We start from the raw sequence: 27,347 nt of genomic DNA on the forward strand, positions 1-27,347 counted from the left end.
ATTGGGGGGGGGCGGAGCTGCCCGCCGTGCCGTGCCGTACCGAGCCGTGCCGGCCCGGCATGGCTTCCCGGGAGCGGCTCTACGAGCTTTGGATGCTCTACTTCGCTAAGGTAAGATCTCTGTGCCCCCCCCTCACGGCTTTCACACCCACACACACCCCCCCCGGGGGAGGGGGCACCGTATCCCCTCGGCCCCCCCCCCCCCCCCTTCCCCTCCGCATCCCCCCTGGACCCCCCGCCGCATCCCTTCCCACCTCTCCTAGGGAGACTTGGGGGGGTCCGTACCCCCCCTTACCCCCAGCCGGGAGGGTTGTTTTTTTTTTTGGGGGGGGGGGTGCTCTGTGTGTGTGTGGCCCCCCCCCCGGGTCCCTGCGCCCCCGCCCGGCAGCAGGTGCGGCCGCGGTGACATTGGAGCAGCGGGAGGGGGGGGGGGGGGGACGGACAGGCGAATGTGTGTCCTGCCTTTTTTTTGGGGGGGGGGGGTGTCATGCTCAGGGGGGACCCCCCCACCCCCCTTTGCCTCCCCCCTCCGCTCGGGCAGGTCCCATGGCCGGGGGGGGTCCCCAGCCGCCCCGTCCCACCCCCGAGAGTTTCCCCGCGTTTCGTTTTCTCCTTAATTATCCCCATTCCCAGGTTGCGGGGGGGGGGGGAGGGGGTAGATCCTGGAGGAGAGGAGACCCCCCTCCCCCCAATCCAGCCCCAAAATGTCACCCCCAGCTCCTGCGCCCGGAGTTTTGGGGTGACCGGCTGGGGTTTGGGGGTGAAGGGGGGGTTATTTCCACCCCAAAACCCCGCCGTGTCCCTGGCACGTGCCCCGGGGACGCCGGGAGGGACGAAGACCCCGGTCCTCAATCCTTGGGGTCGCCTCATCCCACCACGTCCCCCGGCACCCACCCGCTCTTCTGCACCCCAAAACAAAGACGCCGCGCGTGCACCCACCCCCCCTTTCTGCTCAGCGCTGGGAAAAAGGGGGTGACGCCTCTTGAGGGTCCCCTGGGTGACGGATGCTGCCGCCCCCCCCCGATGATCCCAGGCCCGTTTTGGGGTAAAACCAAAATAAATGATTAAATTGTGGAAGTGGGCGCTGGGAGACAAGCCCGGATCGATGGGGACGATGGGGAATCGGACCGGAGCGTGCCAGAGCCCGGCAGTGCAGGCACCGCGGTTGGGGTCGGGGTTACTTGGCACGGGCGGGTGGGAGTGTGGGGGGAAAAACCCTAAATCCTCGCTGCGGGGTGCTGGGGAGGAATGGCTTTGGTGGGACAGGTCCGGGGGGGCTCCTACAAGGGACGCGTGCCGTGGTGTCCACGGTTGTATGGGGACACGTGCCATGGAGGTGTCCGTGGCTGTATGGGGACGCGTGCCATGGAGGTGTCCGTGGTTGTATGGGGACACGTGCCATGGAGGTGTCCGTGGCTGTATGGGGACGCGTGCCATGGAGGTGTCCGTGGTTGTATGGGGACGCGTGCCATGGAGGTGTCCATGGTGTATGGGGACGCGTGCCATGGAGGTGTCTGTGGTGTATGGGGACACGTGCCATGCCGTGGTGTCCATGGTGTATGGGGATGCAGGTCATGCTGTGGAGGTGTCCATGGTTGTATGGGGACACGTGCCATGGAGGTGTCCGTGGTTGTATGGGGACACGTGTCATGTCGTGGTATCCATGGTTGTATGGGGACGCATGCCATGGAGGTGTCCGTGGCTGTATGGGGACGCGTGCCATGGAGGTGTCTGTGGTTGTATGGGGACGCGTGCCATGGAGGTGTCCGTGGTGTATGGGGACGCGTGCCATGGAGGTGTCCGTGGTATATGGGGACGCGTGCCATGGAGGTGTCCGTGGTTGTATGGGGACGCGTGCCATGGAGGTGTCCGTGGTGTATGGGGACGCGTGCCATGCCGTGGTGTCCATGGTGTATGGGGATGCAGGTCATGCTGTGGAGGTGTCCATGGTTGTATGGGGACACGTGCCATGTCATGGGGTTTGTGGCTGTATGGGGACACATGCCATGGAGGTGGCCGTGGCTGTATGGGGACACATGCCATGCTGTGTTGTCCATGGTGTATGGGGACACGTGCCATGTCATGGTGTCCATGGTTGTATGGGGACACATGTCATGTCGTGGTGTCCATGGTTGTATGGGGACGCGTGCCATGGAGGTGTCTGTGGTTGTATGGGGACGCGTGCCATGCTGTGGTGTCCATGGTGTATGGGGATGCAGGTCATGCTGTGGAGGTGTCCATGGTGTATGGGGACACGTGCCATGTCATGGGGTTCATGGCTGTATGGGGACACATGCCATGCTGTGGTGTCCATGATTGTATGGGGACACGTGCCATGGAGGTGTTTGTGGTTGTATGGGGACACGTGTCATGTCATGGTGTCCATGGTTGTATGGGGACATGTGCCATGTCATGGAGTTCGTGGCTGTATGGGGACACATGCCATGGAGGTGGCCGTGGCTGTATGGGGACACATGCCATGCTGTGGTGTCCATGGTTGTATGGGGACACGTGCCATGTCATGGTGTCCATGGTTGTATGGGGACACGTGCCATGGAGGTGTTTGTGGTTGTATGGGGACACGTGTCATGTCGTGGTGTCCATGGTTGTATGGGGACTCATGTCATGCCATGGAGGTATCCGTGGTTGTATGGGGACATGTGCCGTGCCAAGGTGTCTGTGGTTGTATGGGCACTCATGCCATGCCATGGAGGTGTTCGTGGTTGTGTGGGCACACGTGCCATGCCGCGGCGTCCATGGCCGTATGAGGACGCGTGCTGTGCCATAGAGGTGTCCATGGTTGTAGCGGCACGTGTGCCACCCTGTTGGGTTGTACACAGTTGTACAGGGACACGCGCCATTCTGCCGGGGGTGTGCACGGTCATACGGTGGACACGTGCCGTGCCATCGGGTGTGCATGGTCATACGTGGACAGGTGCCACCCCTTTGTGGTGTCCACACCCACACAGGGAGACACGTGCTGCGTCACGGAGGTGTGCGTGGTCGTACGGGGACGTGTGCCACGCCGTCGGGTGTGCACGGTCACACGGGGCACACGGATGTACATGTTCGTATGGGGGACACGTGCCACGCCGTCCGGCTGTGCACCCTTGCACGGTGAGCGTGCCACGCTGTCGGGGTGTGCCCGCTCACCATGCCGCACCGACAAGGTGGCGTGCCACCCCTGAGAGGCACCGGGGCCCGAGGCGGGACCTCGGTGTCACCTCCCCAGCCGGGTCACGCTGCAAAACCGTGCTGGCCTTCGCCACGATGATGTCCCCAAGCACCCGGCAAGGACGAGGCCACCGGGACACGTCCCTGGCCTGCGTCAACCTTTTACCGTCCCGCTGCCAGGCTTGTTTTGAGTCTTGGACCCAGGGCAGCGGGTGATGCCACCGGTCTGAGCGTCACCTCGATGGCGGCGTCCCCCATCATCGTCCCCTTCCCCGGCTGGTGACATCGGATGAGGGCCGCACGCCGGGAGCAGATGCGTTATCTCTCGTGGCTTTAAAATGGGGCAGAGCTCACGGCACCCCGCCGGCGGCGCCGGCAGGGGACAGGGATGTCCCCAGGGCTGTCCCACAGGGTGGCCGTGCCATGGCGGGGATGGTGCCGGCTGTGTTGTCCCACACCACCCAGGGGGGTTGGCAGGGGCCTCAGTGGGCTCCCACCGCCATCACCCCCGGTGTCACCCCCTGGGACTCAACGGCAGGGAGGTGACAACCTGGTGGCTTTGCCACCGTCACCTTTTTTGGGGGGGGTCCGGAGCTCTCGGCAGCGCCAGCGAGGGACGGAGGTGCCGGCACGACGTTCCCAGGCGGCACCGCGCCGGCTGAGCCCAGAAGCCACCCAACAGGCTCTGCCAGCCGGCAACCGGCTGGGACGGGCACCGGCGGGGGCGGCCGCCGGCACCGGCCCGGTGAGCACCGCGCCGGGATGGGACGCCGGCTCCGGGTGGGTGCAAGGGGCGATACTGGGCGGGAGGGGAGAGATGCTGAGAACCGGCAAACTCAACGCACCCTGGCTTCGGTCGCACCGTCGCGGGGGTGACGGCAGGATTTGGCTCATGTTTTTGGCACGATCCGGTTATCCGTGGTGTTTGAAACCAACCGGGGCTGGAACCTCGTGCCGCGTGCCGGCTCTGACGGTGACGCCCATCATCCCGCGTGTCCCATCGCCGCCACCTCCGTGACCTTGGCCCCATCCCTGGCCCGTCCCAGAGCTGCTGGGTGGGCGCACGGGATTGGGGGCAACTGGTGACACCCCGGTACCCCGAAACGATGCCGGGCAGCCGTGTGCGGTGGGAGGAAGCGCCGTTGGGGCGGCGGGTGACTTGGCATTTCCTGATGCTCTTGGTGTTTCTTTTTTGGTCGCTTTGCACAAGAGCAAAGCGAGGCGGCGGTGGCGAGAAAAGTGGGGGGGGACATAAAATAACAACAACACCCCCCGCAAACCCCCAACCGCCCCCCCCACCATCCCGTCCCGGCTGTGCCGGCGCGGCTCGCCGTGTACCGGGGTCATGGACGGCCGCGGTCACCCCGCCGGCCAGGTAACGGGGGGTCTGGGTGGGGGGAATGTGGCTGGGGGGGGGACGGGGACATCCCCCCCCCAGCTCGCCCCACCGGATGCTGGTGCTTGTGGTTGAGCAGTACCCGGCAGTAAAATGGGGGGTGGGGGGGGTGAAGGCGGGTTTTGGGGGGGAAATGGGTGACGTGGGGGGGTTTGGGGGTCCGGGGGGGGGACTGGGGTGGTGGGGGGTGGGTTTTGGGGGGATACTGCTGGGAGGGGCCCGAGGTCCCCTCCGCGTCCCCTCCATGGCGGCGGTGCTGTGGGTGCCTGGTGGGGGGGTGATCAGGCACCCCGTGTCCCCGGGGAGGTGGGGATGGGGGGGCGCGTCCCCCAGGGGAGCGGGATGTCCCGGGGGGGACGGGGACGGGGACGGGGACGGGACCTGCCTGTGCTGGGGACACCCCAGGTGCTGCGTTGGGGCGCTCGGGGCCGTGGGTGACCCCGAGGTGCGATGGGGGTCCCCGTCCCTGTCCCCCCACCCCGTCCCCGTGGCGTGGTGCGGCCGGGGCGACCCCCGCTGTTGTGCCAGGTGGTGCCGGCTGGTGCCCGGCTCTGCCTGCTGATTGGCTGGCAGCTGCCTGGTGGGGCAGGTGTTCCGGGTGCTGATTGGTTGGCAGGACCCCAGGGGCAAGTTGGTCTCTGTAAGGGATTGGCCAGCAGTTTGTCTTTTGGGGGGGAGCGGAGGCTCTTGCTGCTGATTGGCCAGCAGTTGGCTGTAGGGGGCAGGTGTCCTGGCTGCTGATTGGACAGCAGTTCTATGGGTTGTGTGGCTCCGGATGCTGATTGGTCAGGAGCTCTATGGGGTGTGCTGATTGGTCAGCAAGCCCAGAGGTTGTGCTGCTCTGGGTTGTGATTGGACAGCAGCTCCACGGGTTGCGCTGCTCTGTGTGCTGATTGGTCAGCGGTTCCACAGGTTGCGCTGCTCTGTGTGCTGATTGGTCAGTGTCTCCACAGGTTGCGCTGCTCTGTGTGCTGATTGGTCAGTGTCTCCACAGGTTGCGCTGCTCTGTGTGCTGATTGGTCAGTGTCTCCACAGGTTGCGCTGCTCTGTGTGCTGATTGGTCAGTGTGTCCACAGGTTGCACTGCTCTGTGTGCTGATTGGTCAGCAGTTCCACAGGTTGCGCTGCTCTGTGTGCTGATTGGTCAGCGGTTCTACAGGTTGCACTGCTCTGTGTGCTGATTGGTCAGTGGTTCTACAGGTTGCGCTGCTCTGTGTGCTGATTGGTCAGCAGTTCTACAGGTTGTGCTGCTCTGTGTGCTGATTGGTCAGTGTCTCCACAGGTTGCGCTGCTCTGTGTGCTGATTGGTCAGCGGTTCTACAGGTTGCGCTGCTCTGTGTGCTGATTGGTCAGCGGTTCTACAGGTTGCGCTGCTCTGTGTGCTGATTGGTCAGCAGTTCCACAGGTTGCGCTGCTCTGTGTGCTGATTGGTCAGCGGTTCTACAGGTTGCGCTGCTCTGAGTGCCCATTGGTCAGCGGCTCCCAAGGGTGTGCTCACACCCCCAGTGCCAATTGGCTGGCGGCTCCTGAGGGTGGGGTGGGGGGGCGTGGGGAACGACACCACTCTGGCCGCTGATTGGCTGATACCACCGGGGCGGTGGTCCCTGTGGGATCTGATTGGCCAGCGGCTCCAGCCCCCCCCTCGCCCTTGCAGAAGGACCTCTCCTACCTGCAGCAGTGGCTGGAAGCCTTCGTCATGAACTTCGAGAAGATCATCGCCCTGCCCTCGCTGGAGCCCAGGAGGTGAGGAGCACCCTTGGGTGCTGCGAGGGTGACACCCTGCGGGGGGAGCAGACGACAGCCACAGCTAAATTTGGGGGTTGCCGCGTCAGCTCATCCGCTCTTGGTGGTTTTAAACCATCCGGTCTGAAGCTTGAGGGGGGGCGGGTGATGGAGCGGGGGGGGGCGTGGAGTGGCGGGGTCACATCCTGCCACCCCCGTTTTCCCCGTCGCAGGCCGGAGGAGTCGGTGTCGGAGATCCCGGTGCTGCCGCGGGAGGTGCTGCAGGTGCTGAGCCAGCGGCTGGGGCAGTGCGTGGCCCAGGTCCCGCGGGAGGAAGGCGGCGGGGCCAGCCTGGGGCAGGCACTGCTCCTCCTCAAGTTCTTCATCATCATCTGCAGGTGGGTGACAGCCCACCACCACTGTGGGGTGGGGGGGGGGGGGGTCGGTCCTGGCTTCCCCCCTACCATGGGGGTTCCCGGGTTCGGTCATCCCGGCGCTGCAGGATCAGCCCCAAACGCAGCCCGGCTCTGCATGAAGTACAGCATCCCCCCATCACCTCCAAGGGTAGCATCCCCCTCAAAAAAGTGCATCATCACCCCCCCTGAAGTGCATCACATCACCCCAAAAAGGAGTATTTACCCTGCCCTGAAGCACAGCATCCCCCCCAAAGCACAGCATCCCCCCACAAAGTGCATCATTCCTTCCCCCCCCCAAAGTGCATCCCACCCCCTTGGCCCTTCCACCTCCTGCCAGCCCACAGAAGGTGATCCCTGGCAGCAGCATCCCCACGAAGCCATCACCTCCGTGTCCCCAGGACAGGGCGGGGGACAGGACACACACACACACGATCCCCCCCGTGTCATCCCCCTGCTCCCCAGCCACCGACAGGATTCAGCTGAGGATGCGCCCTGGTTTGCGCCGGCTGCCGCGTTGTCACCCCCAGACCCCCCCACGATGCATTAACCCCCCCCAATGCGTTATCCCCCTCCTTGCAGGAACCTGGAAAACATCCAAGCGGACAAAACCCCCGGCTTCATCCCGGAGGTGCTGAAGCTGCTGCGGGTCTGCGCGAGCAAGGTGAGCTCAGCCAGAGGTGGAATTTTTTGGTGGGGGGGGTTGTGGGGGGACACGATTAATCCTGCTCTGGTTTTCCGGCAGCTGAAGAGCATCGGGGAGGATGAGCGGAGCGGGATGCAGCTGGAGAGCGGGATGCTCTACGCCCTGCATCTCTGCGAGTGCCTCTTCGACCCCTACCAGACCTGGCGGCGGCAGCTGAGCGGGTGAGCGGGGACCCCCCCGGCCTTGCACCCCAAAATCCCCCCACCTGCCTCGTGTCCCCTCCACTTCACCCTTCTCTTTCCAGGGAAGTCATCAGCGCGAAGGAGAAGAGTAAATACAAGTTCGCCCCGGCCCCTTTGCCCCCTGAGTTCGGTGCCTTCTTCCAAGGTAAAAGGGGGGTCCCGGACCCCCCATCGCCCGCTGCAGCCGGGCTTGGGCTCCGGCAATGGGATCCGGGGACAGGTAGAGGGTCAGTATGGGATCCATGGGTGCGTAAAGCATCCGGGGGCAGATAGAGGATGCTGGGGTGGGGATAGGATCCAGGAGCGCATATAGGATCTGTGGGGGCATCTAGTATGCCGGGGAAGGTATATGATCTGTGGGCAAATATAGGATTCTATACCTGCCTCTGGTTGTCCTATACCTGTCCCTGCAAATATAGGAGCCTGTACCTGCCCCAGGACATCTTCTACCTGTCCCTGCAAATATAGGAGCCTATACCTGCCCCAGGATTACTATTGATCCAAGGACAAATACAGGATCCTACACCTACTCCAGGACCCCGTATGGGTCCATAGGGGAGGGCAAATATAAGACCCTATACCTGCCCCAGGTTATCCTATACCTGCCCCTGCAAATATAGGAGCCTATACCTGTCCCTGGGACCCGGTAAGGGCACGTATGGGGTCTCAGGGCCAGGTATAGAATCCTGAAGCAGGGATTAAGTCCTGCACGCCCTGGGGAGCCTGCAAAAATCAGTGCAAAGGGGATTTTTTTCTGGGGAAGCCCCCCAAAAATCCCCCTCGGAGGCAAAGGCGTTGCAAAAAATCACCTAAAGCTCCCAACGCGCCCAACTGCCAGTAAATCCCCAAATGGAACCCTATTTTTGAACAAAACCCTGGTTTTTTTAGTACAAAGAAACCTCCCCCAGCATAACCAGAGCTGCAAAATATTTGAGCATCCTCATGCCCTCCATCATCAACAGGATCCAGCACCCACATGACCTGCCTTTTGGGGTGGATTTGGGTGGGAAAACGAATTTTTTTTTTCCCCTGGTTTTTTTTTTGTTGTTGTTGCTTACTCCCCAAAGTAAATCTTTCCCTCCTCATCCTCGCAGAGAGTTTCCAAGCCGGAGGGCAGCTCCCTGAAACACTCCAGCTCCGGCTTATCCATCTTTTCGGGGCCATCCTCTCCGGATCCAAGGTAGCATTGGGAAGCAGATGGGGAGGACTTGGGATCATCATCCAAGCGATAAACCCCAATGTTTTATTTATTGCAAGCGAGATAAATGCTGGAATTAAACTGCTTAATTTTCAAAAGCCTTTGAAAGTCATATTTAAAATTCCAGCCCTAAATTCAGTGGGTTTACCTTAAAAAATATTAAATTAAAGAGGGGTTTGAGTTGAAGCTGCTGGTTCACCACCGGTTCGGCTCTGGGATGGCAGATGAGCACTTCTTGGCTGAATAAATTTGGGCAGAAATAGGTTTTAATTAGCCCAGTGCTTAAAAATCAGCATTTAATTAATAGCTCTGAAATTTGCTTTAAATTAATTTGCACGCACCCCGGAGCAGTGTGCAGTGCGACGGGGGCAAAACCTGCAGCGCTGGCGACGTTGGGCTCAGCATTAATAGCTTAAATAAAGGATTTTATATCACGATAGACGACATAAAGGCCCATCTCCCCCCATCACCCCAACAGCCCAACGCGCTGCGGGCCATCACGCCGGCGGCGGTGGAGGTGCTGCTGGGGGTTCTGCAGCGGGGAGGCGGGGGGACCCCCCCGGTCCCCGGGTTGCTGGAGCTGGCGTTACGTGGCGTGGTGGCCGTGGTCCACGTGCTGCACGGCAGCAGTCCCGGCGCCGGCCCCGTGCCGTTGCGTGTCCTCCTGGATGGTTACTTCAGGGTGCTCAATTCGGACCTGCCCGTCGCTTCCTTGGCGCCGGAGGCGGCCGGCGGCCTCATCGCTCTCCGCGTGCTCATGCTGGGTAGGTGGCTGGGGACAGGGATGGGGATGGGGGTGCGGGATGGGTGCTGAGCTATCTCCACCTCGTTGTAGATGCCATCCCAGCCATGCTCAGCTGCGAGGACCGGCCGGTCCTCCAAGCCATCTTTCTCAGCAACAACTGCTTCGAGCACATCATCCGGCTCCTCCAAAACAGCAAGGTACTGGCGTGGCCACGTTGGTGTCCCTCCTTGGTGACAACAGGGTTGGGCACCGGCATCTCCATCCTCACCCTTCCTGGCTCTAAACGATGCTGGGCCAGGTTGGCTGCACTGCAGAAGCATCCCTGGGATGGGGACACTCCATAACCCCTACCCTCTTCCCCCCACCCCATACCGGCTGCCATTCCCCGGGGGCTGATGCCCACCCCGTGTCCCACAGCTCTACCTCAGCAGCTCACGGGAGGTCGGTGAAGCCCAGGACGAGGTCCCCGTGCAGTCGCCAGAGAAGGATGGGCTCCAGCAGGTATCGTGTGGAGCCAACCCATAACCAATCGGGGCCAACCCATAACCAAACCACCAGGCGTGGTGGGCTGCGTCTCCCATCAACCCCACGGCTCAGCAGACCCACCGCTCCCCATGTCCCCATAGGTCTTCCACAGCAGCTCCGACGCCATCGCGGTCCACGCCATCGGGGTGCTCACCGCCATCATGCGCAACTCGCCCTCGGCCAAGGTGAGCAGCAGACCAGAGGCGGGGAGAACACCCCAAAAGTGGATGGGTTTGGGCATTTTCACCTTGCGAGGTGGGCTGGGGTGAAAGCGGCACGTGGTGGGGCTCAGCATGGGGTCCCACATGCTCGGGTGCTTGCAGGAGGTGTTCAAGGAGCGCATCGGCTATGCCCACCTCTACGAGGTGTTGAGGAGCCAAGGCCAGCCCACCCAACGCCTGCTCCAGGAGCTCCTCAACATGGTGAGCATGCCCGCTTCTCCTCCACACCAAGCAAAGCCCTCGGTGCTGAAGGTTCATGGTAGATCTCGGCCTCCCTGCAACCCCATTCCTTGCCCAACAGTCCTCTCCACCCTGCTAGTTTCCCATCAGCTTCCTCCTTGAGGGGTCCTGGGACCATCTTTAGCTTGGAGTCGTGCTCACCTTCGAGTTTTGAGCCCTTTCTGATGTGGTACTGCTCGCTCTGGTACTGCTGGATGCAGCAGGGTCTCCAAGGTGCTTAATGCACGGGGATCTCCAACACACTTGATGCACGGGGATTTCCAAAATGCTTGATGAATGGGGCTCTCCAGGGCGCTTGAGGCGCAGCGGTCTCTGAAATGCTTGATGCATGGGAGTCTCCGAGACGCTTGATGCACAAGGGTCTCCAAGATTATTGATGCATGGGGTTTCTGATATGCTTGATACACAGGGTCTCCAAAACTCTTGACGTGCAGGGTCTCCAAAACTCTTGACATGTGGGGGTCTCCAAAACTCTTGACGCATGGGAGTCTCTGATATGCTTGATGCACTGGGGTCTCCAAGATGCTTGATGCACAAAGTCTCTGCTGCCAGCCTAGGGTGGCCAGGGGGAGGACCCGTCCCTCTCCATGGGGTCGGGGCTACACCAACCAGCTCTTGTGTTTCGGCAGGCAGTGGAGGGCGACCACAGCTCCTTCCCGGTGCGCCCCATCCGCAACGAGCAACCCCTGCTCATCCTGCTGGCCTGGCTGCCAGCGCTGGCGTGCCGGGAGCTGCAGATCTTCCTCTCGGGCTGGTTGCGGCGGCTCTGTGAAGCCTCCCTGCCCAGCCGCCTCACCTGCGTCAAGGCGGGCATGGTGGGGTGCCTGCTGGGTGCCCTGGCCACTGAGCCGGCACTGCCAGCTGCCTGCTCCGAAAATTTACTGGAGCTGCTGCGGGCGCTGGGCAGCCTATCCATCCGCCCCGGGGAGCTGCGGCAGCTGCTGCGGCTACTGCGGCACGAGCGGGGTCGTGGACCGCATCCCTACGTGGCGCCCGTCATCCGGGCGCTCTCGGGGATGGCGCGGGTCGAGGGACCCCCCCGGGCACTGCAGTGCTTTGACCTGACACCCGGTATGGCGGGGATCATGGTGCCCACCGTCCAGAAGTGGCCTGGCAGCGCCTTCGCCTTCCATGCGTGGTTGTGCCTGAGCGAGGAGGAGCCCGAGCCACCAGCAAGGCCGAAGAGGAGGCAGCTCTATAGGTGATGCTCAATGAAGGGACTGGGTCGGGGGGGGCTGAGGGGAGGATGAGGAGGGGCAGCACCACCATCCCCACCACGCTTCTCCTCCACCAGCTTCTTCACAGCCGGTGGGACAGGCTTTGAGGCGTTCTTCACCGCCGGTGGTGTGTTGGTGGTGGCTGTCTGCACCAAGAAGGACTACATGACGGTGGCGTTGCCGGAGTTTGCTTTCAATGACTCTGCTTGGGTGAGCATCATCCCCATCCCCACCCAGGGGGGCAACAAGGACACCAGGATGCCTGACACCCTCTCTCTGTCCCCCCAGCACTGCGTTGACATCGTCCATGTCGCTGGCCGCCGGCCCTTCGGTCAGAACATCGTCAGCATCTACGCCGATGGGCACCTGCGGAAGACGGCGCAGCTCCGCTTTCCCTCCCTCCACGAGGTGGGGGACACCCCCAGCGCCCAGCCAGACCCTTCCCCATGGCATGGGGCTGGGGGCTAAGCCCGATTCCTTCTCCCTTCCAGTCCTTCACCTCCTGCTGCATCGGCTCCGCGGGCCACCGGACCACCACCACCGCCCCCACCGCTGTCACCAGCCACCCGCTGGCATCCCATGGGCCGGAGCTGGTCTTCCCCCCTCACCCCACACTCGGCCGATCCCAGTCCGTCCCTGCCGCCCTGGGTCCCCATGCTTGGACCCCCACTCAGCCCCCCACGGAGGGGGTGGTGGCCACCACAGCAGCCGGCAGCCAGGACATGGAGTGGGGTAGCCCTACGTCCCTGGAGGGTCACCTCGGCTCCGTGGCCATCTTCTGCGAGGCTCTGCAGCAAGCCCAGGTCAAGGCGCTCTTCTGCGCAGGTATGTCAGGGTGGGATGCAGGGGATGTCTGCAGGGCTGCTGGTGGCAACCGGGGTCTCCTCCACCATGCCCCAGCTCACCCCAGTCTTATTCCGCCAGGACCAAACGTCACATCACCGTTTACACTGGAAGGTGACATGGTGGAGCTCAGCAGCAAGCTCTTGCTGTACTACACCCCACAGGTGAGGAGAGCCGCCCCCCTGGGGATGGGGACAGCACTGGTAGACCCTCTGCCGTGAGTGACATCTCCAGGAGCATGAGGATGCTCCCATGGTGCTCTCTTCTAGGCCTGCAGGAACAACATCTGCCTGGACCTCTCTCCCAGCCACGGCTTGGACGGGAGGCTGACGGGGCACAAGGTGGTCAACTGGGATATCAAGGTATGCTGGGTTTCCTGGCCCATCCACCCCATGGCGTGGAGGCAGCTGGGTCTCTCCTTGGGTATGCGGCCAGGGCAGGACCCCCACAGGGAGTTGGATGACCGCGGTGGTTCCCCTGGACCCTTCAGGGACTCTGCTACGTGGTACAGGGTCCACCAAGGACCTGCGTTCACCCATGGACCTGTCTGCCCCATAGGTCCTCAACGTCCAGGGTGGGGACCATGGGTGGTTCAGGGGAACAGGTGCTTTTTGGGGACCTGTTTTAGCTTTGCGCTGTAGGGTGGGTTTGGGCACACCCTGATCGTTGCTAGCCGCAGGGTCTGGCTCTCCCCAGCTTGGGCTGAGCCCATGAGCGAGCAGGATGGACCCTGGGTGCATGTGCAGCCTCCTCCTCTACACTGCCATCGCTGCGCAGCACCCAGCAAAGCCTCTCGCCTCCCTCCGGCAGGACGTGGTCAACTGCGTGGGTGGGATGGGCGTGCTGCTGCCCCTGCTCGAGCAAGTGGTGTCCAACAAGGAGGAGCCCGAGGATGAGCAGGAGACCAACGACCTGGTGGGGCCAGAGCTGACATCCTCCAGGAACGCCCAGGGCATGCTCATCCCGCTGGGAAAGTCCTCAGGTGAGGACCTCGGGGGACGTGGAGCAGGAGCCTCGGGTGGTCGGAGGTAACCTCGCTGCCTGGACCAGGCTGGTGTCTACCACAGGCAGGAGAGGTCTTGCCTGAGGCACCAAGAGTTACAGGGTAATGGAGAAACCGCTGGCGTCTTTTAATGGTGTTATGACCCAATTAGTCATAAAAAAGCAGTTCTGGGAAGACGAGGGTGGCTCCAGCCTGCTTACCTCAGGCTCGCCTTTGCCTGAAGTCTCTGAAGTCTTATAGTAGGACTGGGTTCACGCGGGAGCCTTTTCCTGCATAGGTGAAACAGGCTTTCTCCCGATACCCAGCTGCTTATTTCCAAGCTCAGAGCAAATGGAGGTTTCCACTCGCATATATCTGGGGGAAATAGGAGAACAGGCTGAAAAGTTTGCAGAGAAAAGTTGGCGGTGGGGTCTCCAGGATGCCCTTTGCATCCAGAGGCAGGCAGAGGTAGGAGGGTGTTCGGGTGGGCACAGGGCTCACAGCTACCGGTGGGGCTCTGCCCTGTGCCTTGCAGAGAGCAGACTGGAGAGGAACAGCGTGGCCGCCTTCCTGCTGCTGGTGAAGAACTTCATCCAGAACCACCCGGTGAACCAGGAGAGCCTGGTGCAGTGCCACGGGCCGGCCATCATCGGGGCACTGCTGCAGAAGGTGGGGGCTGCTACCAAAGGCTCCATCCCGCAGTCTTCAGGGACGTTCCCCAAGGAGGACGCTGGGGCTGCAAGCCTTCCCCTCTCACCCATGGCAGGTCTCCGGCTCGCTGCTGGACATGAGCACGTTGATGGCCTCGCAGATCCTGATGGAGCAGGTAGCCTCTGAGGGCAGCGGGCTCCTGCTCCACCTCCTCTACCAACATCTCCTCTTCGATTTCCGTATCTGGAGCAACAGCGACTTTGCCGTCCGCTTAGGTGGGAACTGGGGGTGCTGGGGGTGTTTTCCATCCCAACCGGCCTCTACGGCTACTCACACCTTCTCCCTGCAGGTCACATCCAGTATCTGGCCAACGTCGTCAAGGACCACAAGCAACGCATCCGCAAGAAGTACGGGGTGCAGTACATCCTCGACTCTATCCGGTCATACTACGGGTGAGGTGCTGCTTGTCGCCTGGACCCCCTAATGCTGACGTGGTGGTGGGCTTCACCCCATGGAGCTGCGGTTTGGGGTAGACACCCTTTGCTTGGGGCAATATCCCCCTTGCAAGCACCTCCTGGAAAAAATCTCCCAGTGTGGGAGCATGGTGGTGGGTGCAGGACCTTCCCCTCCTCATGGCCGTGCCCCATCCCCAAGCCTCCGCCCACAGCTGTGACCACTCAGACCCAAAATCCACCTCCAGCACTTCTCCAGCAGCACCTCGGATCACGGTGGTTTCTGCAACAAGCTGATCCACTGTTCTTGTCCGACCCGATGCGTTTCCACACGCCCGTGATATTGGGGCTGCTCACACCCTGCAGAGACCCAAATGCGTGGGGTGGACATTTCCCAGTGGGCAGGGCTGGCCAGAAGGGATGTCCACACTGGGCTGTCTTGGAGCTCCTCAGGCTTCATGGTGGGATTTGGGATCGTGCCAGTGGTGGGTGACAAGGGGCAAGAAGGTGGCTCTGCATGTCCCCAGAGGGGATGCCCATGCATGTCCGTCCATCAGCACCTCCAGGGAGAAGACCATGGCCACCGACGACATCAAAACAGTGCAGACGTCCCTCTTCAGCTTGGTGAAGGATTTCTTCTGCCGGAGCTTCTCCGGGGAGGAGATGCAGAGCTTGCTGAGCTACGTGGCCGGGGTGCAGGACGAGCAGCAGGTACGGCACCAAGCCACCCTGGTCCCCAAACACCTCAGTGTGCCACAGGCTGGCCCGGCACTCGGCAGCAGGTGGGGAGAAGCCGCCGAGATCGCAGTGGGGCACGTGGAGGGCAGTGGACAACCGACCTCATGTCCTGCAGATCTGTGGGGCGCTGGAGGTGATCCACAGCCTGCTGAAGGGCTCGCCTGCCCAGGAGCAGCTCTTCGCCTTTCTCTTTGAGCCGGGCCACGTGGAGGTCCTCTTCTCACTGCTGGTGCAGAAGAAGTTTTCGGATGAAGTGCGGGAGAGGGTCTTCAAGGTAAGGCAGGTCCCCAGCACCAACCTCTTGCCATCCCCAGCGGCCAGGGGCTTTGCCGTAGCGGAGCGACCTCCTCTTTCTGTCTTGCCAGGTCCTCTACAAGATGCTGAAGTACGAGAAGGTCCCTGAGCGCAGCAAGAACCGCTTGAAGCTGAAGGATATCGGGTACCAGGGGCTCATCGCCTGCCTCAGTGACATCCCCAGCTCCATGCTGCTCTTCCGCTGCCTCTCAGAGCAGGTCCTCGGGGCAGGTACCACGTACCCTGCCAAAAGCAGGCTGGCCCTGGCCACCCATCCTGAACACGTGCCATGGGGTCATCACTGGTGGCTTCCCATGAGGCTCAGCTGGTCTTGGGGCTGGGGGGCTTTGGTGGCTTTTGGGGACAGAAGAAGGTGTCCCACTACCATACTGTCTCTCCTTGTTCATAGACCCTCCCAACTACAAGGACCTGGTGGCCGTGGTTTACCTGTCCCACCGGGCTGAGCTGACCGTCCGGCTCGATATCTGCCGCAAGGTGAGCAGGGCCATGGATGCAAGGGGCTGTGACCGAGTTGTCACCCCGGGGCTAAGCTCCCTGGGCACTCAGTCCTGCCTGAACGCAGGGGCCGTGGGGATGGTGGTAACACCCCATGCACGGAGTTGCCAGCACATGGACATGCCAGCATGGAGGTGGTGCGGCCCCAGCACCCCATGATGGTTATGGAGGGTCTAGGGTGCTCAGGACCAAGCATCCTGCCCCTTAGAGCGGCCAAACCCCGCAGGAGCTCCTGCCAGGAGCTGGGGCAACATCATCGGGTCTCCCCCCTCGCTTTCCCTTGCAGCTCTTCCACTTGATCTACGCGCAGCAGGACATGGTGAAGCAGCTGGCGAGGTTGGCTGGCTGGCAGGACACGCTCACCAAGCTCTACGTCAAGGAATCCTATGAGTCCCGCCAGCACAGCCTGAGCAATGGGGGCAATGGGGGCTGCCTGGAGCTTCTCCGCCTCTCCGACCCCTCCAGCAAGGAGGGGGTGAGCCCACCGCCGGCCGAACTGCAGGAGCTGGACGTCTTCCTGCCGTTGGGCTACGAGGCCTCAGACCAGGAGCTCTCTGAAGGCTTCTCCGACCACTCCATCTCCCCAAGTGGCCGCACCAAGTCCTTCCACTCCTACAACTTCAAGTCTTTCGACTCCTCCGACCGGGCCAGCCGCTCGTCCTCCAACCCCGGTGATGGTCCTCCCTTTGATGGTGTCTACCACCCACTCTCACCCTTCTCCACCTCACCCTTTGACCTGGGGCTTGACCTGGCCAGCACCAGCTCCATCGCTACGGCCGAGAGCGGCACGCAGACCCCCGCCAGCGGCCCTGGCACCCCTTCGCCCCTGGAGAGCTTCAAGCCCTTCCCAGGGCTGCGAGCACGCAAGAGCTCCAGCCTCTCAAACGTCCTGGATGAGAGCAGCTACCAGGATGCGCTGCCCAGTGACAACATTTCCAACACCAGCAACCCCCAGGTGAGCCCAAAGCCATTGTGCCCACCACCCTGGGCTACGCTGGACACCAGACCTCTCACCCTTCCTCTCCATTGGCAGCAAACGCCCGAGGAGGAGCTGTGCAACCTCTTGACCAACATCGTCTTCTCGGTGACTTGGCGTGGAGTAGAAGGCTGGGACGACGCGGCGTGGAGGGAGCGCGGGCAGGTCTTCTCCGTCCTTACCAAGCTGGGGACGGCGTGCGAGCTGGTGCGGCCCCCTGATGAGATTAAGCGCAGGTGAGTCCTGCCCAGGTCTGGGTGGATGCGTCCCGAGGGAAGACCACCCTACTGAGATGCCTGCTCTCCCACAGCCTGCTGGAGATGATGCTGGAGTCGGCGCTGACGGACCTGAAGGAGTCAGGGCCGGCCGCCCTGCCTGGTCTCACCCACAATGCCCTCAAGCTGCTGCGGCTGCTCCAGGACTTCTTGTTCTCTGAGGGACACAACAACCAGGCCCTGTGGAGTGAGAAGGTGGATGGGCGTGAGCAGGGGTTCCTGATACCAAACCCGAGCTCTGAAGCCTAATGCTAACCCCTAACCCCTGATGTTAGCCCTAACCCTAAACCCTTGCCCCTACCTGCAGCCTTTGAACCTAACCTTAGAAAATAACCTGTGTCTTAAACCATAACCCTAACCCATAACCAGTAAATCAAACCCTAACCCCTAAACCCAAACCTTAACCCTAGCCCTATGCCCTTGCCATAAACCCCAACTCTAACCCTAAGCCTTTAACCCTAACCCTGCACCCTTGCTGTGAAGCCCAATCCTGTACCCTAGCCCTGACCCCTAATTCTAACAACCCCAATCCTACAAATTTACCATAAACCCAAATCCGATACTCTAATCCTATATGCTAAAATCTAACCCTAAACCCTAATCCTAAACTTTAACCTTAACCCTACACCCTTGCCATAAATCCAACCCTCTATCCCTATACCTTAAGCCTTAACCCTAAACCATAACCCTAACTCATAACCTGTAAATCTAACCGTACCTCCTAAATCCTAATCCTAAACCTTAATCCTACATCCTTGTTGTAAACCCCAACACTTAACCCTAATCTTAACCCTTAACCCTACATCCTTACTGTAGCCGAAACCCTAGCCTTAACTCATAACATGTAATGTAACCATACCTCCTAAATCCAAACCTGAAACCTTAACCATAGGTCCTTGCCATAAACCTCAGCCCTAACCCCAATTCTATACACTACCCCTAACCCCAGTCCTAACCCTTAACCCAAACCCTACACCCCTACTGTAAACCAAAATCCTAATCCTATACCCTAAACCCTAACCTTAACTCATAAATCTAACTGTACTTCCTAAATCCTAATCCTAAACCTTAACCCTACATCCTTGCCGTAAACCTCAACCCTAACCCCAAGCCTAACCTTTAACCCTAACCCTACACCCTTGCCATAAACCCATACCCTACGCCCCAACCCATAACCGTCATGCCAAACCCTAACTAGTTTGTCATTAACGTTATGAGTTGGGGCTCTACCCTACCCCAAAACCCTAATCCTAACCCCTACCCATAACCCAAACTCATGTCAAGCAAAACCAAGGGTGGCTGGGTGATGGGGACGCAGACATGGTGGCTTTGCACCCGCCTGGCTGGAGAAGTGGCGGGTGCGTGGCCGGGTTGGGGGCTCACTGTGCATCCCCCCCAGATCTACGAGGGGGTGAGCAGTCTGCTGGACAAGCTGGGCGTCTGGTACCACCTGGCCAACGGCACCTCCGACCTCAAGGAGATGGCCCAGACGGGTCTACGCATCCTCGTGGGCTACATCATGCTGCAGGACCCCCAGGTGGGTCACCCTTTCCTGGGGCTCTGGGTGAGACCCCAGCCCTTGGGGCAGGGCTGGTGGCCCCATCTGATGTCCCATGTCCCCCCTCAGCTGCACTCACTGGCGTACGTGAAGTTGCACAGCCTGCTGCAGACCGCCTCGGCCCCCAAAAAGGACGAGGCTTGCTACCTGCTGGGCAAGCTGGAGACCCCGCTGCGACGCTCACTGGACGCCAAGTCAGAGACCTTCTCCTGGCTGGTGCCCATCGTCCGTACGCTCATGGACCAGTGCTATGAGACCCTGCAGCTGCAGCTCTTCCTGCCCTCGTTGCCCCCCACCAACGGCAGCCCCACGTTCTACGAGGACTTCCAGCTCTTCTGCACCACCCCGGAGTGGAGGGGCTTCATTGAGAAGCATGTGGGTGCCGTGGGACATGGGGTGGCATCGCTGATGGGGAACACCTTCCCAGGCTTACAGATGGGCCCATACTGCGGTGGGGTGCCCAGGTCACCACCGGGTTGGGACAGCCTGCAAGGGTGACCTCCAGGGCAGGGATGCTCATAGCCTGGATGATGGTTGGTGGGTGCCAAGCCCTGCAAAGGCCTCCCCTTTCATCCCGGTTCTCTTGGTAGGTGCAGCCCACCATGGCCCAGTTTGAGATGGACACCTTTGCCAAGAGCCACGACCACATGTCCAATTTCTGGAACGCCTGCTACGATGCCATGATGAGCAGTTCCCAGCGGCGGGAGCAGGAGAAGGCGGCCAGCTGCAAGATGTTCCAGGTACTGCCTGCTCCTCGCCCCTGGGACGTCACCCTGGGGATGTGCTCCTCATCCTGGGGGACATGCTGCTCACCCCAAGGACGTCATCCTGGGGACATGCTCCTCACCCTGGAGACATTAATCCTGGGAATGTGCTCTTCATCCTGGAGATGTCATTCTGGGGAGATCTTCCTCACTGTAGGGACATTGTCCTCAGGATGTGCTCCTCATCCTGGGGACATCGTTCTGGGGAGATGCTCCTCATCCCAGGGATATCATCCTGGGGATGTTCTCATCATCCCAGGGATGTCATTCCAGGGATGTGCTCCTTGCCCTGGGTACATGTTCCTCTCCCTGAGGACATCACCCCGAGGATGTGCTCCTTGCTCTGGAGATGTCATCCCAGGGACATGGTCCTCACCCTGGGGACTTGAATCCTGGAGACATGCTCTTCATCCCAGGGATGTCATCCTGGGGACATGCTCCTTACCCTGGGGACATTGCTCCTCATCCTGGGGACATCATCCCCAGAATGTGCTCCTCACCCTAAGTACATCGTCCTGGAGATATTCGCCTTGTCCTGGGGATGTCACCCCATGGACCTGCTCCTCACTTTGTGGATGTCCCCAAGCCCTGCTTCCACTTCATTCTTCTGCTCCCTTGGCAGGAGCTGGTGCTGGAGCCGGCGGCGAAGCGCTCCAAGGCGGAAAACACCCGGCACGCCAACGTGCTGAAGCAAGCCAACAACCACCACAGCACCGTGCTGAAGCAGTGGCGGTCCCTGTGCCGCCTCCTCACCTCGCCCCGCTCCGCCTGGGCAGACCGGTGAGCCCCCTGCTTTGGTCCCCAGGGAGGAGTGGCATAGCTGGGGGTCCCCGGCGTGCCTCACCCCCGCCTGCCCCCCAGGAACCCACCAGAGGTTCGCTGGAAGCTGTCGAGCGCCGAGACCTACTCCCGGATGAGGCTGAAGCTGGTGCCCAACTTGAATTTCGACCAACACTTGGAGGCCAGCGCCCTACGGGACAACTTGGGTGAGGCTGATGGGAGTGGGACACCCGGGGGTCCCTCCGTGCCACGGGCGAGGGGATGCCAATGGTTGGATGCACGTGGTGGGGTTGAGCTGGGAGCCATCAGGGATCCTGTTGGGGTTGGGAGGGTGGGATGGGGGCCCTTCGCAGGGCTTGTGCCCCAGCTGTGGGGGACCAGGGGAGCCTGCTGACCCCCTCCTCATTTCAGGAGCTGACCACCTCCACAACCCCACCGAGTCCCTCCCGCTCGCCATGGCCAAGGAGGCCAAAGTCAGCGAGCTGGAGGATGACCAACTGGCCGAAGAGGACCTCCCAGTCCTGGACAACCAGTGAGTTTCCCCATCCCAATCCATGGCATTGGCTTGCCCAGACTGGGGGTGTCACCGGGGTCTCCTCACCCTCCTGTGTCACCCAGGGCTGAGCCCAAGGAGCAGAACCAGCGGGAAAAGCTGGTGGTCTCAGAGGACTGCGAGCTCATCACGACGGTGGCCGTCGTCCCCGGCCGCCTGGAGGTGACGACCCAGCACGTCTACTTCTATGACGGCAGCAGCGAGAAGGAGGAGACGGAGGGAGGTAACGGCGTGTGCTCCTCAGGGGGTCCCTGCAGCAAGGCGGGGTGAGGAACCCCCCCACCCATCCCATCCCATCTCCCCCAGAAGCCCATCATGCCGGGTGCTGGTTGTTTTGGGGGTGGGGTCCTCCCAGTCCCAGGGTGATGCTGACCTCCATCCCTGCCTCGGGAATGGGGGTCCGGGTGGGTGGTGACACCCATGGGGCTCTGTGCCCCCCCCCATCTCAGCAGGGATCGGCTACGACTTCAAGCGCCCCTTGTCCCACCTGCGCGAGGTCCACCTGCGCCGCTACAACCTGCGCCGCTCTGCGCTCGAGCTCTTTTTCATCGACCAGGCCAACTATTTCTTCAACTTCAAAAAAAAGGTGGTGGCGCCCTTCCCCCTGCCCGCCAAACCCCTCCCGGGGCCACGGTACTGCCCAGGCTCCAGCTACTCCATGTCCTCTCCCTGTCCCCCCAGGTGAGGAACAAGGTGTACTCCTGCATCCTTGGCCTGCGTCCCCCCAACCAGATCTACTTCGGCAGCCGGTCGCCCCAGGAACTGCTGAAAGCCTCAGGGCTCACCCAGGTAGGTGGCAAAAAGGGGAGTGTACCAGCATGGGATGGGGATGCCCATGGGATCGGGGATGGCCACGGGTTGGAGATGGCCGTGGGACCAGGGATGGTCATGGGTTGGAGATGGCCGTGGGACCAGGGATGGCCATGGGACCAGCGATGGTCATGGGTTGGAGATGGCTGTGGGGCTAAGAATGGCCATGGGACTGGGGTGGTCATGGGTTGGAGATGGCCGTGGGACCAGGGATGGCTATGGGGTGGGGGGTGGCTATGGGACCAGGGATGCCCACGGAATGGGGATGGCTGTGGGACCAGGGACAGCCGTGGGACCAGGGATGGCCATGGGACAGGCACAGCCATGGGGTGGGGTGTCTGCCCCACCTCCTTCCCCCCCCAGCCGATCTCAACCACCCTCCCTTCGCTCCAGAAATGGGTCCTGCGGGAGATCTCCAACTTCGAGTATCTCATGCAGCTGAACACGATTGCGGGGCGCACCTACAACGACCTCTCCCAGTACCCTGTGGTGAGCCCCATCCCCCCCCATCCCCCCCCATCCCCCCAGTGATCGCGTGCCCCCCCACCCCAGCCTCACCCACCTCCCACCCCCACCCAGTTCCCCTGGATCCTGCGGGATTATGTCTCAGAGACCCTCGACCTCACCGACCCGGCCGTCTTTCGGGACCTGTCGAAGCCCATCGGGGTGGCCAATGAGCGGCACGCCCGGGACGTGAAGGAGAAGTGAGTATCCCTAAAATGGGGGACGGGGGATGCGGAGAGCGCCTGGCTGGCTCCCAGTGCAACCCCCGCCACCTCGCCCCTAGGTACGAGAGCTTTGAGGACCCCACGGGCACCGTGGACAAGTTCCACTACGGCACACACTACTCCAACGCGGCGGGCGTCATGCACTACCTGATCCGCACCGAGCCCTTCACCACCCTCCACATCCAGCTGCAGAGCGGCAGGTGGGCACCCAGTGGGTGAACCCCAGGGAGGGGACATCAAGGGGGGGGGGATGACTGGGCTCCAACCGGGTGTCCTCTGCCGCCAGGTTTGACTGCTCAGACCGGCAGTTCCACTCGGTGCCGGCGGCGTGGCAAGCCCGCATGGAGAACCCTGTGGACGTCAAGGAGCTCATCCCTGAGTTCTTCTACTTCCCTGAGTTCCTGGAGAACCAGAACGGTAAGGGGCACCCATCATCCCCACCCACGGGAGCACAGCGGGGGTCGGTGTCCTTCACCCCCTGCCTGCTCTGCCTGTAGGCTTCGACCTGGGCTGCCTGCAGCTCTCCAACGAGAAGGTGGGCGACGTGGTGCTGCCCCGGTGGGCACGCTCCCGCGAGGACTTCATCTACCAGCACCGCAAAGCCCTGGTGAGATGGCGGAGCTCACCCCAACCCCTCCTCTACTCCCACCCCTGGTGGGGTCGTTACGGGGGGGGGGGGGGGGGGCATTCCCGGCCCACCCTGATGCCCCATCCTTGGGACAGGAGTCAGAGTATGTCTCAGCCCACCTCCACGAGTGGATCGACCTCATTTTCGGGTACAAGCAACGAGGCCCGGCCGCCGTGGAGGCCCTCAACGTCTTCTACTACTGCACCTACGAGGGTGAGCCGTGGGGCGGGGAAGTGGGGGGGTGCCTGCCAGGTGGCCCCCCCATGACCATCCCCATCCCCAGGGGCCGTGGACCTGGACGCCATCGCCGACGAGACGCAGAGGAAGGCTCTGGAGGGCATCATCAGCAACTTTGGGCAGACGCCCTGCCAGCTGCTCAAGGTAGCTTTTACCCCCACCCCCAAAAAATAGCCCCTTTTGGGGAAGCCCACCCCCCTTCTCATGGGTTCCCTTGCCCCCCCTACCCCCAGGAACCTCATCCTGCCCGGCTGTCAGCAGAGAGCGCGGCCCGGAGGCTGGCCCGCCTCGACACCCGGTCGCCCAACGTCTTCGAGAACCTGGACCAGCTCAAGTCTTTCTTTGTGGAGGTGAGGACAACCCCAGGATGGGGGGGGGTCCCTGGCCAGGACTGGGGGGTTTTGGTGGTGGCCAGGAGGGTGCCCACTGGTTGCTGTCTCCCCACAGGGCATCAGCGATGGGGTGGCCCTGGTGCAAGCCGTGGTCCCCAAGAACCAGGCGCACTCCTTCATCACTCAGGGATCGCCCGACGTCCTGGTGAGCACAGGGAAACTGAGGCATGGGCGCATGCTGCTAGCCCAGGGGGACTGGGACCAAATCCCAGGAGGGCTTCAGTGGTGGGAGCTCTGTCACCTCCATCTCCATCTCTGCCCAGGTCACCGTGAGTGCCAATGGCTTGTTGGGGACCCATAACTGGTTACCCTACGACAAGAACATCTCCAACTACTTCAGCTTCACCAAAGACCCCACCGTCTCCAACGCAAAGTGAGTCGGGCACGTGGTCACCAGGGATGGTCCCCGGAGGTGCCACCAGCCCACCCGTGGCTCTCCCACCATCCCGTGTCCTTCCCCACCAGGACCCAGCGTTTCCTGCAGGGCCCCTTCGCCCCCGGCGCAGACCTCTGCTCCCGCACGCTGGCCGTGTCTCCCGATGGGAAGCTGCTCTTCAGTGGGGGACACTGGGACAACAGCCTCCGCGTCACCTTGCTGGCCAAAGGGAAGGTCGTTGGGCACATCACCCGGCACATAGGTACGTCCTGCTCCGACGATGAAGGTCCGATGGTGCCCCAGTGGGTTTGTAAGGGCCGTGGGGGGAGGCGGGGGACACGTGAGCGGGCAGGGGACATCTCCTAGTGTCTCCCATCTTCTGGGGACAGTCCAGGCTCCATCTCAGAGCCGTAGTGGGGTTGGGTTAGCAGCATCTCCACACTCCAGAACACATCTTGGTGCCGTCCCACGGGGTCGGGGTGCCGAGCGTGGTGGGATGGGACCAGCCCCTCATGGTGTCCCTCTGGGTGTCACAGATGTTGTCACCTGCCTGGCGCTTGACCTCTGCGGCATCTACCTCATTTCTGGGTCCCGGGACACCACCTGCATGGTGTGGCAGGTCCTACAGCAGGTAGGGGGTTGACCCTTACCCCTCGCTCCAGCCAGGGCGGAGCTCACGGTGGGCACTGCCACCAGGTCACTGAGGTCCCCATGTCCCCAACACCAGGGTGGGTTTTCCAGCGGCTTGGCTCCCAAACCCGTCCAGGTCCTGTATGGCCACGACGCTGAGGTGACATGCGTGGCCATCAGCACTGAGCTGGACATGGCAGTCTCGGGCTCCAAGGTGAGCGAGCTGGGGTGGCGGGGTGGGCGGCGGGGTGGGAAGTGCCACCATCATCGCCTTGTGTCCCCTTCCTCCTGTAGGATGGCACCATCATCATCCACACCATCCGCCGGGGTCTCTTCATTCGGTCCCTGCGGCCGCCCGGCGAGACCTCACCACCCGCCGTCCTCTCCCACCTGGCCGTGGGGCCGGAGGGGCAGGTGGTCGCCCAAACCGCCGTGGGTCAACGAGCCTGCTTGAAGGTATGGCCGGGTGTCCCCGTGTCCTCCCCCTCGTCACCGTCAGCGCGTGTGTTCCCCCCCGTCTTCGCTCTGTCTTTCAGGACAGGTTTGCGCTGCACCTCTACTCGGTGAACGGGAAGCACCTCTCCTCCGTCCCGCTGGACGAGGAGGTGACAGCCATGTGCCTGACGGAGGAGTTTGTGGTGCTGGGAACCATGCAGTGCGGGCTGGAGATCCGTGACCTCCAGAGGTGAGGGCTACCACCCACCTTGTCCCACCCCAACCACCCCCTTGGGGTGCCCTGGGGGGGGCTCGAGGGGTCCCATCCCACCACTCGTCTTCTCACAGCCTCAGGGCGGCCGTGCCCCCCGTGCCCATGCGGGTGCCCGTCCACAGCGTGTCCGTCACCAAGGAGAAGAGTCACATCTTGGTGGGGTTGGAGGATGGCAAGCTCATCGTGGTGGGAGCCGGGCAGCCCGCTGAGGTGAGCGTGGATCCCCACCCCAGGCGGTGATGTGTGGCTGGGGGGGGGTCATGCCTCGGTGTCCGCTGGGTGCTGCTGGGCTTGGGGAACTCTGCTTGTCCTACTTGGTCTCCAGAGCAATGGGACAGGGGTGGGGTGGGGTGGGGTGGCACGGGGGAGATATTGGGAAGGAGATACGGGAAAGGGTGGAGGTGGGGATGGAGGAGATGGACGGGATGGAGATGGGGATGGAGATGGGGATGGGGATGGGGATGGGGATGGATGGGCAGGAGGGGATGGATGGGGAGGAGGAGATGGAGATGATGGAGATGGAGATGGATGGGGAGGAGGAGGTGGAGATGGAGATGGAGATGGGATGGAGATGGAGATGGATGGGGAGGAGGAGGTGGAGATGGAGATGGAGATGGATGGGGAGAGGAGATGGGGAAGGGGATGAGGAGATGGAGATAGGGAAGGGGATGGTGGGTGAATGGCAATGAGGAAGGGGTTGGGAAAGAGTTGGGGGTGTGGATGGGGAAGGGGATGGGAGAAGGGATGGAGGTAAGGGTTAGGAAGGGGATGAGTGTGGGTGGAGCAAAGGATGGGGTTTGGAAGGGGTTGTGTGATGGGGAAGGGTCTGGGGGTGATGGATGTTTGGAAGAGGATCGGGTGGAGAAGGGGATGAGGACAGGGATTTGGAAGGGAACGGGGATGGAGAATTTGATGAGAATGGGGATGGAGAAGCAGACGGACATTTGGGAGGTGATGAGGATGGAGAAGGGGATGAGGATGGAGATGCATAAAGAGAATGGGGATTCAGAAGTGAACGTGGAAGGCGGGGAAGGGGCCAGGGACATCGGGTGGGTGCTCATCCCCCCCTGCCCCCCCCCCAGGTGCGGCCGGGCCAGTTCCACCGGCGGCTGTGGCGTTCCACGCGGCGCATCTCCCAGGTCTCGGCCGGCGAGACGGAGTACAACCCCGCCGAGGGCAAGTCCTAGGCTGGCACCCACCACCCACCCAGGGTGCCCCGTGGGCCCCCCCACCCTGCCCGGCACAGAGAGAGGGGGGACCCCTGCGCCCCGCAAAGCCCGGGGGGGGGGGGTCGGGGAGCCCCGTGCTGCCTGCTCAGCCCATCGCCCGTGGCCTTATCCAGCCCCCGGTGGGGTGGGGGGCACAGAATTGCCACACACGCACCACCACCCCCACCCCCCCCCAAATTTTAGGGGGACGCGTCCCCCCTTCCCGCGGAGGGATGGGGGCGAGGAGGAGGCGGGGGACCCCTCGCTGGGAAGGGGGGTGCCATGTCCGTTGCCCCCCCACACACTCTGCCATACCCGCTGGCCAGGAGCCGGCCGGTGTGTGTGTCCCCCCCACATTTTTTTTTTTTTTCTATCCATTTTTAGATCTTTTACAGAAAAAAAAAAAAGAAAAAATTAATATATCTATGGGAAATAAATGTGTGCAAGGCCCTTGTCTGCCCCGCGCCGGTTAGGGGGGAGGTGACACCCCCTCTCCCATGTCCCCCCCTC

The 27,347-nt window shown here is 61.9% G+C and overlaps 1 protein-coding gene across 9 annotated transcripts; it reads left to right on the forward strand.

The window, feature by feature from the left end:
* Position 1: 1 nt before the first annotated feature.
* NBEAL2 (neurobeachin like 2) lies at positions 2 to 27,253 on the forward strand. 9 transcript variants are annotated; one of them, XM_049798389.1, is made up of 55 exons: positions 2 to 110; positions 6,223 to 6,311; positions 6,524 to 6,688; positions 7,286 to 7,367; positions 7,449 to 7,570; positions 7,654 to 7,736; positions 8,686 to 8,771; positions 9,268 to 9,553; positions 9,625 to 9,731; positions 9,952 to 10,035; positions 10,161 to 10,244; positions 10,383 to 10,481; positions 11,150 to 11,721; positions 11,815 to 11,947; positions 12,026 to 12,145; positions 12,229 to 12,562; positions 12,662 to 12,744; positions 12,850 to 12,942; positions 13,391 to 13,562; positions 14,098 to 14,231; positions 14,329 to 14,488; positions 14,563 to 14,665; positions 15,223 to 15,376; positions 15,519 to 15,677; positions 15,769 to 15,928; positions 16,107 to 16,192; positions 16,500 to 17,168; positions 17,247 to 17,425; positions 17,500 to 17,659; positions 18,864 to 19,001; positions 19,092 to 19,397; positions 19,613 to 19,762; positions 20,409 to 20,566; positions 20,648 to 20,772; positions 20,978 to 21,098; positions 21,185 to 21,342; positions 21,569 to 21,705; positions 21,801 to 21,908; positions 22,323 to 22,418; positions 22,509 to 22,633; positions 22,717 to 22,857; positions 22,944 to 23,074; positions 23,155 to 23,264; positions 23,381 to 23,498; positions 23,569 to 23,666; positions 23,756 to 23,872; positions 23,970 to 24,059; positions 24,178 to 24,287; positions 24,380 to 24,552; positions 24,827 to 24,921; positions 25,018 to 25,134; positions 25,215 to 25,376; positions 25,457 to 25,605; positions 25,704 to 25,839; positions 26,712 to 27,253. In XM_049798389.1, exons 1-55 carry the CDS (start codon positions 60 to 62, stop codon positions 26,814 to 26,816), a joined length of 8,283 nt encoding a protein of 2,760 aa, XP_049654346.1. In that variant the 5' UTR covers positions 2 to 59; the 3' UTR covers positions 26,817 to 27,253. The 9 variants fall into 9 exon arrangements, with proteins under 9 accessions (XP_049654346.1, XP_049654347.1, XP_049654349.1 ...); XM_049798390.1 differs by having other exon boundaries at positions 21,572 to 21,705; XM_049798392.1 differs by lacking the exon at positions 2 to 110 and adding an exon at positions 3,539 to 3,953.
* The last annotated feature ends 94 nt before the right edge of the window (positions 27,254 to 27,347 follow it).

This window comes from Accipiter gentilis, chromosome 4 (genome assembly GCF_929443795.1).
Source record: "Accipiter gentilis chromosome 4, bAccGen1.1, whole genome shotgun sequence".
Lineage (NCBI taxonomy): Eukaryota > Metazoa > Chordata > Aves > Accipitriformes > Accipitridae > Astur > Astur gentilis.